The sequence below is a fragment of the Macrobrachium nipponense genome, chromosome 23, assembly GCF_015104395.2.
Source record: "Macrobrachium nipponense isolate FS-2020 chromosome 23, ASM1510439v2, whole genome shotgun sequence".
In the NCBI taxonomy this organism is placed as follows: Eukaryota; Metazoa; Arthropoda; class Malacostraca; order Decapoda; family Palaemonidae; genus Macrobrachium; species Macrobrachium nipponense.
This window is the reverse complement of record NC_061090.1, coordinates 51934419-51948514: the sequence shown is the minus strand read 5'-3', so window position 1 is coordinate 51948514 and position 14096 is coordinate 51934419. Positions and strand designations below refer to the sequence as shown.

At 36.7% G+C, this 14096-nt stretch overlaps 2 protein-coding genes and 1 pseudogene across 3 annotated transcripts in view; 2 read left to right on the top strand and 1 right to left on the bottom strand.

Moving 5' to 3' along the window:
* LOC135197877 (uncharacterized) overlaps window positions 1–702 on the top strand; it is a 17232-nt pseudogene extending 16530 nt beyond the window's left edge.
* Window positions 703–991: 289 nt separating this feature from the next.
* Window positions 992–7775, top strand: LOC135200461 (dual specificity protein phosphatase 19-like). The gene has a single exon (XM_064229123.1). The coding sequence runs from the start codon at window positions 992–994 to the stop codon at window positions 1598–1600; it is 609 nt and encodes a 202-aa protein (XP_064085193.1). The 3' UTR covers window positions 1601–7775.
* Window positions 7776–10482: 2707 nt separating this feature from the next.
* LOC135200447 (gephyrin-like) overlaps window positions 10483–14096 on the bottom strand; it is a 191488-nt gene continuing 187874 nt past the window's right edge. For both annotated transcript variants that reach the window (XM_064229092.1, XM_064229102.1), the window contains exon 8: window positions 10483–12312. In XM_064229092.1, coding sequence (XP_064085162.1) covers window positions 12085–12312 — 228 coding nt within the window. In that variant the 3' untranslated portion in view covers window positions 10483–12084. The remainder of the gene's footprint in view (window positions 12313–14096) is intronic.

Below are 14096 nucleotides of genomic sequence, written 5' to 3'. Positions count from 1 at the left end.
CAGTGGATGCGAGTTATGTGCCTGTTACTGTGTACATTTTATTTTTATTTTTGTGGTAGAATGCATCTATTAAAGGTTGTTGTTGTAATTTGTTCCATACTAAGTATTTGTTGGTATTTTCAGATTTCACCTTACATTTATATTTTGAGCAAAGTGAAAGCTAATCTTCAGTAGAATTTTACTTCTTGCATACTGCAAATGTTTATGAACATTTTGTAATGCTGCCTTATTTTAAATATTACCGGTGTGTTCTAAGTCATTTCTACACTGCAGATTCAGGAGGCAAGGTTCCAGATATAAAATAATTCATAACACCCCACAAAGTCAAACTTCAAAGTCATTAGCTTAGGCTGAGCACTTCTAAGTTTTGCACAAATGCCCTGAAAGATGTACTTATTTATTTTGCACAAATGCCCTGAAAGATGTACTTATTTATTTCTGAAAATAACTTGTAAAGAGTAATTGCAGTGCATTTGTTTCAGGTGCGTAGGATTGTTGGAGCTGCAGTTGGTTTTGCCCAAGGAAAAATATCATTAGATTGTATTCAGGCAATGCTTGATAACCCTGCACCTGAGAACTGGAACACACGAGTTTCCCCAGTGCCAGCTTGTGGATTATATCTGTTGCAAGTAGAACATCCCTCAGAAGTGTTTGAAGAAAGTTTTCACCAAGGTAACATTCAAGATAATAGTACTCTATAGATCCTTGGAAAAAAGTTGTTCCTCAGGTATGAAAGGTAGTAAGTGAACTTTTTTCTAGCTGCAAGCTATACTGTAGTTATTTTTATTTTTCATTTTTACTTAATAGGCATTTTTTTATAGTCCAGTACTTTTACATCTGCATTTTTCTATAAAACAAAACCAATATTAATAGTTCCTAAGTTAAACAGTTGATGTATTTATGCAATCAGTACCTCAGTTATTCAGTTAAATTTAAAGAACTTTCTTTGCCGAAAACTTAAAAGTGCGATTATTTTTTAAACTTAACAAAAATGGCAAGTTTAGCTGAGCAGTTGTCTGCCAAGCGTAGTGTATTACGTCACACCCATACACAAGTTACCACCCCAGATGGTCAATCAAGAATTGAAGAATTCAAGGCTGATGGATCCCAAGTTGTAACTCCTCTTTCAAAAGTCAGCCCTGGCTTTGTTGTAGACACAAAACCAGACCTCAGGTATACCCGCATTCTAAACGGTGTTATCCTTGGATCTCAGGATGTTGCCCATGATCTAGACATCTTAACTAGCAATAAAATAACTCATATCCTTAATGTGGCTACTGGAATACACAACTTGTTCGAAGGATGGTTCACATATAAAACTAAAGAGGCACTGGACACCCCTTCTTGCCGTATTATTGACATCCTAGATGAGTGTTGTGATTTTATTCATAATGTTGTAGTAGGTGGTGGCTGTGTCCTAGTTCACTGCAATGCTGGAGTATCCCGTTCAGCTTCTGTTGTCATTGCTTACCTTATGAGATATTACGGTATGAATTATGAAGAGGCTTTTAAATTTGTCAAGACCAAAAGGTCATTCATTAGACCTAACACAGGTTTTGTTGAACAACTAAAAGAGTACGAGAAGAAATTGGGTGTCTAAAAAGCAAAATATTAATTAACTGCTTCCTCATTTTATTACTGTCAGGTTCTGTACATCACACTGTAGTTATGTATTTATAATATACGTAGTGAAATGCATCTAGAAGAATCAAGTATACTTTTGCATCAATGCCAAAGACATTAGAAGATACCCTACAAGTTAATTCACTTCTGTCTGTTAGGTTTGGATGTCAGATGGGAAATCATCAAAAAATTCTGAACAGAGCCATATGAAACTACAGTGCACAAAATGCTGTACATAACAGTAAAATAATCCAAATATTTAAAATGCTCAAGTAATTATAACAGGTAGATTTAGCTGCTGTATTAACTTCAGTTTTTTCTTTTCTTTATTATATCATGTACAAAACTTTTACCTTGCATTTGAAACCATTAAAATATTATTAGATGCCTTCTGAAGATATTGCTAAGAGCAATACTTATCCAACTGAAGTTTTGTTTTGAACTGTTGCCTTTTGTATCTCAGATTGATCTTCAGGAAGTTGTGCAGAAGCCTTATTAATTAAGGAATAATCTAATTGGAAGTTAACAGATTTATTGAATGACTCAGCATTTGAGGTTACTAAGAGGAGGAAGAAATACCTTATATTTCCGCTTATAAGACGACCTTTAAATCCTAAAAGCCATCCCTAAAAATTGGGGGTCATCTTATACTACCATTCTAAGTGATGTTTATCAGTAGGCTAGCCTTGGCCTTGTTGCAATAACTACCGACATACATGAAAAGATTCACAAGATGAAATAAACTGATAACAAAGATGATAAAACCATATTTGCATTTTACATCATTGACATATCTTAGTAGCCCATACAAGGAATAATTCCATATTAATGAAATCAACTATGATCTATGCGAGGCCAGCTGACAAAATGTAAACATCGAATTATGGTTGACCTCACAGCAATCTTTATCTTTCAGTAACCTTTCAGAAATTTTAATGTTAGTGTAATTAGGATAACACAATACTCATTTTTCAAAAACTTATCGTTTTGGTTGTAAATAACTGTTTAGAACAATTCAGTCATACAAATGATAATGATCTTGTTTGTGATTGGTGATGAAATGTAAACATCATAAAATTATTTTTACCTTATATATTATTGGCACATCATTAAAATAAATATCCTGTTAAAGGAATAATTCCATATCAATGAAATCAGCTTTTATCTATGTGAGGCCAGCTTACAATATGTAAACAGGGCGTTATTGTTGTACTCACGGCAACCTTCTTTCAGTAACCATTTCAGAAATGTTAATGGTAGTGTACTTACGGTAGTAATAACATTTAGGATAACATGTTATTTATATTTCATATGAATTTATCATTATAATTATCACACATTATTGTTTGTTATTGGCGATGAGACGTAAACAAAACAATGTTTCTCTTTTATCCAACTTATGTAGGAAAAATAATGATATAGAACTGGAATTATTTCATTTATTTTGAATTTTCAAGGATCCAGTAAGTAAAACAACATTTGTAATAACATCATCTTTATATAATGAATATTCCATAAGATACCTCATTACAAAAGCTAGCCTACACACATACCGTTTTGTAATTTAGCAGTTGTCTTATACTAATAGATATGTCTATGAAAGTTTGCCATAATGATTTACCTAATGTAAAGGTCGTCTTTACACGGAAATATACTGTATGGTTGTTTCATACTCAAAAATAAAAATGTTCAGAAAAATTGCAATTGTTCAAATGAGGTTCAGAGGATCCTTCTAGTCAGTGCCTACTAAAGATGCATTATGGAAATTCTCAGTGCCTCTTATTTGGTTGCCTGTAATTCCATAAGTTTTTTAAAAGGTAAAAAAAAGAAAACTAGCTAGGGAATGATTTAATAACCATAGTATTCCCTGATATGCATGGTAACAATAGTTACACATTGATGGTCACCTGTTGAAGCTGTATTTAGTCAGTGCTGTTCTGTTTATAATTAGCCATTAATCTGAGCAGGTGGATGGAAATTAAGTGCAAGCTCATTTCAGGACTTCCAAATGTCAAAAATACAAAGCTTTATTTACAACTTTGTGAAGTTTATTAGTAAAAGTAAAGGGATTAGAGGTAAAATAGTCAGAATAAGGGAAGCAATGCAGTAAAGCTTGTTTTAGTTTGAGATTTTCTTGTAGATATCTTGTATTTGAATTTGGTAACAGAAAAGTAGAGGTTATTGTTTTGTCAATTTGTTAGGATATGTCTGGTCAATCTTAGTGTGAACTATTGGATGATGGTCTAACCCTTACTTAAGTTCTAAGGAAATTTTACTATTAGATAATGGTCTAATCTTTACTCAAGTCTTAGGGAATTTGAGTTTGTTCACAGAACAAACCTTTGGTGTTAATGTAAGAGGATTTTCTCGTGCCCAGTTAAAGTCTGGTTATTAATAGCACAAGGTTTGGTGGCAACGGGAAATAGCCAATTGGGAAAGTAGTGGGTAGGTCCTGACCAGGTTTCCTCCTAGCAGATACTGTGATGCTAGTTCTCTCTTAACTGCCTTCCAAGCAAGACTATTGCTGTCTATCTCACTCGGAAGCTGGTAATTTATAGCTCTTCCTTCCCACTTTATGCCTTGGCATTCTGGTTTTTCATTCTCTTTTTAGTTTTTGTTTTGTGATTCAGTTATATTGTGCTATCTGTGTATTTTTTTTGCATTCCCAGAAAATGCAAACCCATGAATCATCTAAGTAACCAGGCCTCAGAGAAGATGCCTGGGCATTGGTGATAACCATGCTCTTGTTATTTAGCTCCTTGGATACTGACCCACATACCACTTGTGTCAGATGCAGATTTAATGATTGTAATGTAAGTCTAATCCCTGTTCCAAGTTTTGTAATTGGTCTCCAGGGCAATGGAAGAATTTTGGCATGAAGAGATGTAAGAGGAAATCAGTTGCTCTCTCTTGGGAAGGTTTTGCAATTCCAATGGCGGCAGTCACTTCCACCTCCTTTCCTTCTTGTTCTACCTTTTCCATGCTAAAACCTCCTCTTGTTGCATCTTCTCAGGAAGATTTTACTTCTTCTCATTCCTCTATTGCTTCATCTTTTAAATTATTCAAGGAGGGGTTCAGGAGATCTTGTAACTGACATAACTGCTCTTGTTCTTTCGGGGATGAAAGTTTCCCCCGTGAGGGAGGATCCAGCTCCCCCATATATAGGCTTTTCAGGGATGGATGCACAGAAGCTCTTGGTGCTAGGTGTCGTTACGCCTTCCAGGGGTAACCTTTGGGCCTACTGACCCACTTCATGTCTTTCCACATCCCAGTGTCTTTCGCCATGACGGTTTCCAAAGCTATGGTTTCTGTGACTTCTTCCCGCATTTCCACGGATGCTCTTCCATCGGCCTCCATTCTTGGGCCTTCTACATCTGCTGCTTCCGAGTCTCTTGTTGTAGCTCTGTTGGATAGAGTCGAAGGTGCTCTTTAAAAGAAGTATGGTTGGACGGACTTGATGAAATCAAAGAAGAGACGTCATAGATCTCCCTCTGTCGTCATCTTTCTCTTCCTCGTTGTCGTTTGTTCCATCCCTATCAGACGTTAGAAGAAGAAACACTTCGTAGTACCTCCACACAAGAATATTCGCAGTCCCTCTCCGTATTCACGCTCACATCTCCTGCAGCCAATCATCATTCTGCTAGATAAGTCTTTGTCAAACCTATTTCTCCTGCACACAGACATGTACCTATGATGTCATATGTCCGTTATCTTCTGCTTTAGCTGACGAATTTCACCCAGTTACCGACTTCTGTGCGGCAGCACACACGTCGAAAGATTTCTGCTGTAAGAATCACAAATCTGGGGACTGGAATTCTCCACAAGAAGTCACAGTTATCTCATCTTTTTCTGCTCGTCCTGCTCAAGGAACAAGTGTTTTTGCAGCAATGGTTATGAAGGATGACAGCGGCTCTCATTAAGAAGTAAATGTTGAAGGAATGTTATCGGGATCGGGACCATCCTCCTCTTACATTTCATAGCCCATGTTCTCACTCATGAGCCCGTGACCATTCTCTATGTAATGAGAGTCCTACACAGTTGCACAGCCAACCATGGTTGTCATATCCATATCATTATACTAGCTTCCATTCTCACGGATGGGACCACCATCCATGTTCGCACTCACATGGCCGTGACCATTCTCCACGTAACAGGAGCCTTACACAGCCGTGTAACCAACCACAGCCTTCATCTCCTTAACGTAGTACGCGCTCTCGTTCTCACAGATGGGATCTAGATTGACTTACACTGTGAGCAAGCTTATGCCCCAGTAATTAACAATGATCTTTTTGTTCCCTCTGATTTGGTTGACAAGGACGGATTGAGAACCCCTTGGACCAGAAGTCTCCTCTTAGAGGCAGACATTCAAGAACTTACGACAACTTACACAGAAGTCAAACTCACTTGTGGGTACAACAACTTAGCTGAAGAGACCGTGGCTTCCACTTCCGACTTTTCTTCAGGTCTAGAAGCCCTGGTTGGGCCCAAGAAAGAAACTAAGGCTTGTTTGGGGTTCCTATGCTCTAATCATGCTGACTACATTCACAATCAAATGAATTCTCTTGTCTCTGGATGGGACAATTCACTTACCGCTACTACTGCGTTTCAGGCGGTTTCATAGCTTGACCTATGGTCGACAACAGTGGGAGAGGTCTCTTCTGCCTCCATGGTTAGTGGTTAGTGACAGTGACGAGGGTGCCACCTTCCTTAGACTGTTGCAGTCTGGTGGCAAGACTATTTCGTACTTGGCTCACTTAACGGCAAATATGTTTGCCAATTGGTTACTGAAGAGGAGAGATTCTGCCCTTTCTAAGGTCTCCAGATTTGTTGGCACGGTTTCCATTTTAGCACTGAGAAATGGAGATATTCTAAGCTCTCTTTCCTAAAGACCAGGTTGTGGCAATTGCCCATAGGCCCTTGGACACTTTTTCCTTGGGTCCGGTGGTGGCTGCTCAATAAATTGCATAGGTCATCCTGTGCCCGTATTGGGACAGTTTATATCTTACCAAAGACGTTGGCTATGAAAGTGAGAGTGAATGGGATGACTGGTCTTCTTCCTTTCTCTTTCTTTTCCTTGTCTTTTGTATCTAACTAACCAGTTTTGCTGGAACTGGTTAGATACAGGTGAGTGACCACCCATTCTATTTGCCGTATTTGATTGTTCCTACACAATACAAATTCCTTAGCAGAAGCAAGTCCTTTGTTGTCTCCGACAATTACATGTTCTATTCCTCCTTCCAAAAGACATGTAGACAGGAGTTCCCATTGTCTCTCAGCCTGGATGTCTGGCTGTTGAGTAACCTTTCGCTTAACAGATCAGAGGCATACGACTCCTTCCTCTGCTCTGACAATTGGCCAGGAAATGAACCCAGGTAAGCCGAACCACCAGTCGGTTCTAATGCTTATCCTCCCACCAAAAGTGTCTCCCCTTATGTAAAGACCAAAGGTTTGTTCTGTATATGAATAAATGACAAATTTTGAATAAATTTGAGCTTTTCAAAACTAACAAACCTGAGATCTCAACATAATGGCCCACCTCAAGCCACCCCTCATACAGTTACCTAGGCTGGAAGAAAACAAGCATCACAGCATCTGCTAGAGAGAAACCAGGGCGAGCTCCGCCCACCTCTTTCCCCATTGGCTAGCTTCCATTATAACCAAAACTTTGTGCTATTTATAACCAAACTCTAGCTATGAGAAAATCCCCTTATGTTAAGCCCTTAGGTTTGTTAGTTATGAAAAATTCTAATTGATTAAAAATTTGTCGTGTGTTGGTTTTGGGTGTGAATACAGTAGCAAAAATTCTGAAATTAACATAAGGAATTTATTTTTCTTTACAAGTAGATTACCAACCTTGGTAATGTCTTGTGACTAAAGAGCCTTTTCAAATGCATGCCATCCAAATCCGTACTTGCTATGCAAGAGCCTTATTCCATAATCCTAATGGTTTCAGTAGTACTTAAGAATTTTGTAGCCTTCTTGATTGTGTAAATAGGCATAATTTCAATGTGTATAACTTTTTTACTTGTATTTCTAGAAGTCCTGAGCCACCAAGTTTATTTTTCAATTATCCTGATATCTTATTCCATATCTGTGACAATAAAGAGTACATTGGGGTTTCAGAACTTGAAAATAATAAAAAAATGTCTTAATTTTGATTTTTCATTATACCTCTATTGTCCCAGAATTTATTAATCAGCATTTAAAGATGAAAGTCAGTATTGTTGACACTATTGCTGCCTGAACACCATTTAATCATGACATTATTTCTTTCCTAAGTTGGTTCTAAATCAGGTATTTTAAACGTCAATTGAAACTGATTCTGGTATACTTGAGCGCACTTTCAGTCCCAGCAGACATGTGAAAAGACACTCGGGTACTGTGCACAAAAATGGACTACAGTCACTGAATGAAGTATGTTTAGAGTTTAATGCTTCATTCTAAGTATTTTAAAATATTTAGCTGCTGTAGCCTCCTGTGAACTGCAGATTGGGCTAATGATAAGTAGTAATGGGCTTCTTGCGGATAAAGTCAAAAGAAATTTTTTCATACAACCCCATTTCTTATAAAGCAAGTTCATGACTCCCAGCCTTGTATTTCTCACAGGTCATGAATAACACAGGATGAATATTGGATGTAATGGCTGCCCATGCATGCATAGTACTACTGGCTAACTACAGTTTCCTTTATTTTGAGAGAAACTGGGGTATCTGGGATCATTTCCAGTACAGTAGGGCCTCGTTAATCGCGGGGGATAGGGTCCAGAACCCCCCGTGGTAAGTAAATACCCGTGTTATCCTGGTACCCCCCTAAAAATTGCTTTAAACGGCCTACTTTAATAATTAACCCACACAAGACCACTATTTCAATGTTTATAACTGCCTACTTTAGTTCAAGCACCAAATGTGTCTTCAACTATCACCTTAAACTAAATTCAAGACAGTTTCAAAGTTATTCTTTCCTATCTTCAATTTCTCCTTCATCACATCAGCAAACAAAAGTATAATTACCTAACAATTCCTTTCTATTTTCATGATTTGGCTGCTGCACCAAACTAAAAGTACATAGTATATCTATATCGTGAATAACATATTTATGATAAACATGATTTACTGTAAAGATTACAGCACCCAACTATAATATTAATGTATAAACAGCAAAATACAGCAATAAAAATCTATTTTTGTATTTTGTTTACGTTTAGAATCAGCTGATGCACGTTTATTACCGAAAGAATTATTTTGGAAAACAATTTAGTTGCTAAAAGAAACTAATTTATTAATGGAATTATTATTATTTTTAACTTTGTACATAATAGTTTATGATATTATGATACAGTAATTCATATTTCATTGAGAGAGAGACAGAGAGAGAGAGAACAGCTTGGGATGAGAGTAACTGTTGAATAGCTTGAGAGAGCAGCTTGGGACGAGAATACTGTTACTAGCTTAGCTGGAGAATAACACAATGAAATTTGTATTTTAAATATTTTTATGGTGATAAGAAATGAAACATGGATAGTGATAAGATATTCTTTTGTATAATGTTATAATGTGAAAATCATTTAGTCAACTATAAAAGTTGTATTGAAGCAGTTTCGTAAATCACAGAATAATAGATCAGTATTATAGTTTTTGTCTCATAGTACACGTGTATTTGAAAATTTGTAAATGAGTGTATCCTAAAAATGCATTTAGTCATGAAAAGAAGAAGAAAACACAGTAATTAGTGAATCTTGCTCTATGATAAAATTCGAGATTTCGTTAATTTCCCGAGGATATACGTAGTATTTGGGCTCCACAAAAAAAGTAAGTAAAGTGATTTATGACAGAATTTAGAGGATACTTACGTAAAAATACATCGGTAGTTTGTAGAACGGTGTAACCACTCACATTGTGTAAAAATAGTATGTACCAACGAGACTAGGTTTGGTGACGTCACGGTTGTCATACGTATTTTTTTTCGTGAATGAATATACATTTATGATAAAAAAAAAATAGTTACTGTACTGCTTAGAGTACCATACTGTAAAATTAATGTAATCACATCAAAATAAAGTAATCATTGCATGCTGTAAACATGTAAAGTGTATTTTTATCGTTTGAAAAATGCATTCCCCAAGGAATTATTCCTTGAAGAAGCTTTTTATTATGAAGATATGCCAATAATATATAAGATATGCGTTGTATTATGAATATATGACAATAATATATAAGGTAAAAATTACATTTATGCTTCGTCGCCGATCGCAAACAACAATACGATAATCTATGACAATTATCTTGTATGACTGCAGTGTTCAGAGAAGTTGATTACGTTATACCAAAACAATAATGAAGTTCGAATTGAAAAGTAATGTTTTCCTAAATGTTATTACCACTGTAATTACACTACTACTATTAACATTTTAAAAGGTTAAGAATGGCAAAGGTGCTGTTAAGTGTCACTCAATGTTTACATTTCTGCTGGCCGTTCAACTACAAGTTGATGTCAATGATGTGGAATTATTCCATGAATAGGCTATTATATTATGAAAATATGCCAATAATATATAAGGTGAGAATGGTTTTATTACCTTTATTGTCAGTTAATATCATAATGTGAATCTGTTCATGCATTTGCTGGTTACCGGAACCAGACAAGGCTTAGCCTACAACGGACAAGCCCTCGATGCTGCGATTCATACCAGTGATATAGATTGAGAAGTGGTCCGAGGAAAAACCCGTGATTAACTGAATCCGTGATTGCTGATCCGCGACTAAGCGAGGCCCCACTGTACACAAAGTTGGCTAATTATAAAAAATAGGTGTATGAAAAATTAATAAAAAATATTTACAAAAGGGAATATTAGAAAATAACTGTTGGCAATGCATTTAATTACAAAATACAGTACAGATACAGTGGTACCTCGAGATACGAAATTAATCCGTTCCGAGGCAGCCTTCGTATCATGATTTTTTTGTATCTTAAACCGCATTTTACATGTAAAATGCCTAATCCGTTCCAAGCCCTACAAAAACACCCCAGTAAATTATATTTCCAGGCCTACAACACATTTTCTAGGGTTATGACGCCGATCCGACGGAAGAAATATGACTCCAAAAAGGCAAAATACTGTACATACTTGAGTAATATTCAACTGCATGTAATGTTCAACCCCATTTTTATTGCATATATTAGGACTTAAGCATATGTCCCTTAGCAATTAGCCTAGCCTATGTTAGCGTTTGCTACTGTAGCCTAGTCTATGATTCTGACATCTAAACCTAAGAAGCTAAAAGCTTAGAATATGCCAATAAAATGTATAAATAATCAGTATGTATTCATTTCAAATAATTATTAATTAATCATTAACTATAATAAAATAAAAAAAAATAACAAACTTCCAACCGTTTGTTTACATTCAGCTCTTACGAGTACCAAACGAACGCCAAGCAATCACTTTTCCTAGGACACAGTAAGCCATAAATTTTCATTAGTATCTCTCTTCAAGTAATGAAACTACCAAACAGTATAATAACAATTCATTTTTATTCTTTATTCTATCTTTACCTAATGGAGATACCGAGTTACTGACAGCTATAATGAAACATACGTATCGTAATATTAAAACAGAAGAATTCTAAAAAATACATATTTGTTCGCTTCGATGATAGCAGTCTGATTTATTTTATATTTTATGATATCTAATTCACAATTTTTTTTATTAAATGTATTGCATGTACTCATTTCAAATAATTATTAAGTAACCATTAACTATAATAAACAAACAAACAAAAAAGCTACCAAACTTCTGTTTACATCCAGCACTTACGAGTATCGAACGATCGCCAAGCAATCACTTTTCCTAGTACACAGTAAGCCATAAATTTTCATTATCTCTCTTCAACAACTGAAACTACCAAACAGTATAATAACCATTCATTTCTATTCTTTATTCTATCTTTACCTAATGTTTTTTTTTATTAAATGTATTGCATGAATAAGTTTTTCAATTTACAGCATCTTTTTACCAATAGAATACATACAGCACAAGGGGTAGATGCTGACCAATAGGAGAGCAAGATCTTATGGGGTGACTAGCATCAGGAACCAATGGGAGAGCGGGAGGATGGTGGCGAGTTTACTCAGTTGGTGGCGCGCGAGTTTTAAAATTGCTTGGTGGTCCGGGCGAATCTCGAGACTTTCAGCAACCTTTCGTAACTTGAGCAATTTTTTTATGTAGAGCTGTAAAATTTTTCGTATTTGCTTTCGTATCTCGAGTTTTTCGTAAGTTGAGCCTTTCGTATGTCGAGGTACCACTGTATCATTCTCATCTCATGCAAGAACCTCTTTTGTTGTTAGTAATTGCTAATCAAAATAAACTCCTCCACCTGAAAAAATACAACTAAGAAAGTAAGAATTAAGGTGAATATTAGTAAATATACATGCTGCACATGAACTCAAGGCCTTTTGGGAAAATTATAAACTAAGAATTAAAGCATCCACTAGACAGTTTTGTGGAAGACACTGCAACTCTTCAGTACGATCTGGAAGTCTAAGTAGTGCTTGAGCTGATGCCAACGACAGGAGACGAGAGGAAATTTGGTTACCAGTAGAATATGCTATGGGCAGCTCATCCCCAGGCTTCCAGCATAAAGTTACTCGGTGGTACTCTGGCCTTGGGTCAAGCTGAACAGGTGCAGCCAACTGGAATAGTTAGTTACATTAATACTATTCATTATTTTCAGTAATAGATGAAAAATATTGTAGTCAATTAAACCAAGTGCCTTTCCTATACCCTCGTCGTTTCCCCAGTGGATTCGCACCTAAGAGATGGAAAATTATTGAAAAATGATATTGTTAAGATAAAATAAATTTTTATACATACTTACCTGGCAGATATATACTTAGCTATTAGACTCCGTCGCCGACAGAATTTCGAATTTCGCTCACACGCTACAGGTAGGTCAGGTGATCTACCGCTCTGCCGCTGGGTGGCAGGAATAGGAACCATTCCCGTTTTCTATCAGATTTTCTCTATACCATCTGTCTCCTGAGGGGAGGATGGGTGGGCAATTAATTGTATATATCTGCCAGGTAAGTATGTATAAAACTTTATTGTATCATAACAATATCATTTTTATACAATCAACTTACCTGTCAGATATATACTTAGCTGATTCACACCACTGGAGGAGGGTAAAAGACAGCTAATAACTGATTTAAACAGAAATCACAACATACGTTGTAGGTAATAAATAACTAAAACCTTGGTTCCTACCTGATTAGACTGAAGACTTCATGGCTACTGCCCAGGAGTCTGCTTAGTCTCAAGAGCCTCAGCGAGATATTGATCTATGGCTAAGAGTTCTTGTAGGTCTGCCAAAGGGGTCTTATCCGCTTACTTGGCCGATCCTGGAAGGACTATGTCAAAGGGTGCTGATCCACTTACATGACAAGAACCTTATTCAAGGAGCACAATACCGATCCCGATCACCTTAACCTAACCCCCGTGTTAGTTCTAAGATTGCAAGGAGCTATCCCCGAGCCCCTTGCAAACAACCAATAACTCAATCACAAATATACATCACATAAAAGTACAAAGGGTAAAAAAAAAAAAATTTTTTTTGTACAACCCAGCTTGTAAGACCTATTCGCAGTCCCTTACTGACAAAAGCAACGGCCGCCTGTGCGACATCAAGCACCCTTGCCAGTAGAAAACTAAGAACCTGTCTCAAAAGGGAGGTTAACGTACATATAAAAGACAAAGTCTTTTGTACAGCCCAGCTCGTAAGATACACTCACAGTTCCTTACTGACAAAGGCAACGGCCGCCTGTGCGACATCAAGCACCTATGTAAGTAGAAAACCGAGAACCCATCTCAAAGGGAAGGTTTACGTACAATTTTAACAGTAAAATATTTAAATTTTAAGGATCGGTATGTGTTCCAAGCCCCAGCACTGTATCCGCTGATACGAAAGGACCTAGAGAGAAGCACTTCTCATAGGTAATTCTTACATCTTTAAGATAGTGTGATGCGAATACCGAGTTGCATCTCCAGTAGGTCGCATTTATAATGTCTTTCATGGACATATTTTTATGAAATGCTAAAGATGTGGCCACAGCTCTTACCTCGTGAGCCTTTACTCGTAGAGTTTTTAAGGAATCATCCGTGCATTTGCCATGAGCCTCAGTAATCAAGCTCCTGACAAAATATGCTAACGCATTTTTGGACATGGGTCTCTTCGTATCACGAACCGCACACCACAAACTTTGTTTACATCCTCCTAGTTCTTCTTTCTTTTTGAGATAGAACTTAAGAGCTCTAACAGGGCATAGGGTTCTTTCAATTTCCTCTCCCACCAAGCTTGAAAGACTTTTCACTTCAAAACTCCTAGGCCAGGGCTTTGAAGGGTTCTCGTTCTTGGCCAGAAATAGAGTCTGGAAAGAACAGATCGCTGCGTCTTTCTTAAAACCCACCCGAGAGTCGA